Source organism: Temnothorax curvispinosus, unplaced genomic scaffold (genome assembly GCF_003070985.1).
Source record: "Temnothorax curvispinosus isolate PA1 unplaced genomic scaffold, ASM307098v1 QBEX01015358.1, whole genome shotgun sequence".
NCBI lineage: Eukaryota > Metazoa > Arthropoda > Insecta > Hymenoptera > Formicidae > Temnothorax > Temnothorax curvispinosus.
The window spans coordinates 1-1038 of record NW_020225138.1 but is presented as its reverse complement, the minus strand read 5'-3'; the positions used below and the strand labels follow the sequence as shown (position 1 = coordinate 1038).

Genomic DNA, 1038 nt, shown 5'->3' with positions numbered 1-1038 from the left:
ATTTTACCTCTCTCATAAATAAATCCCACGGATAAATCTTTTCTGGTTCGGATCCAAGAGATTTAATGGCGCTGCTCAATTCGGAATGATAAATTTTCAATATATCATCATAATACTGATCTCGAAATGGCTTCTGAGTGCAAGAATAAATTAAAAACGATAGATCCGCGATAGGATTAGCGCAACGCGCGAGTTGAAAGTCCAGTATTAGTGCTTCTTTTTTATTTCGCCCGGCGTCTCGGACTAGAAAATTCGGAGCCCAACAATCACCCGCGGTTATAATAGACGTCGGAGCATCTTTCCTCTCAATTAATTCTGAGCATTTGTGATAGAGCGAACCAAATTCATAGGAATTGAATTGCTTCTCGGCTTTACTGTTGGGATATTCCATCTTTAACGCATGTTTAGCTATATCCGTCAGCTTTTTCTGTAAGCAAAGATAATGTTACTGATAATTACATTAAGATGCAACGTAATATAACTTACATGGAATTTTTGGTACCAGTTCCAGTGTTCACTGCTAAAGTAGGTTTCTTTCAAGTAGCTTGCAATTTCTGCGAACTCCTCTTTCTTTTGGTCCTTGTACGCAAATGAAATAGCGTGAAATTTCGCCAAGGTTTTCAAGATCACGGTGCACTCCGCCCAGTCCAGGCAGCTTTGTCTGGACGCAGGCCCAAATCCCAGGGGAGAGACGTCCTCCAAGACTATGAAATCATTCTCACCGTCCATGTAAGAAGCCAAGTAACGTGGTATAGACAGTAGATTGCTTTGTCCTTTCTCCGCTAAGAATTTTTCAATCTTGGGGACAACCTGTAATGTAAAATAACACTCGTTTGAGACCGAGGCACTTGTTTTATTCGATTATACAAATAGAATCTATTTTTTTTTCTTCCAAAAGATACACATGTATTTCCGATTACACAGAAGAAGAACTTCACGCATTCTCACCTTTGTATAAAATATGATTTCGTTACCAAAGAATTCTCCGCTCCTAAAAGTCTTTCTTCTGCCAATGTTCTTGGGAATCGACTTCACGAC

At 39.5% G+C, this 1038-nt stretch overlaps 1 protein-coding gene across 1 annotated transcript; it reads right to left on the bottom strand.

Moving 5' to 3' along the window:
• Window positions 1-6: 6 nt before the first annotated feature.
• Window positions 7-1035, bottom strand: LOC112465589 (the record flags this gene model as incomplete). The annotated part of the gene is made up of 3 exons (XM_025033193.1): window positions 7-427; window positions 487-810; window positions 949-1035. Coding segments are annotated over 3 exons (832 nt in total), but the record flags the coding sequence as incomplete, so codon positions are not given.
• Window positions 1036-1038: the final 3 nt, after the last annotated feature.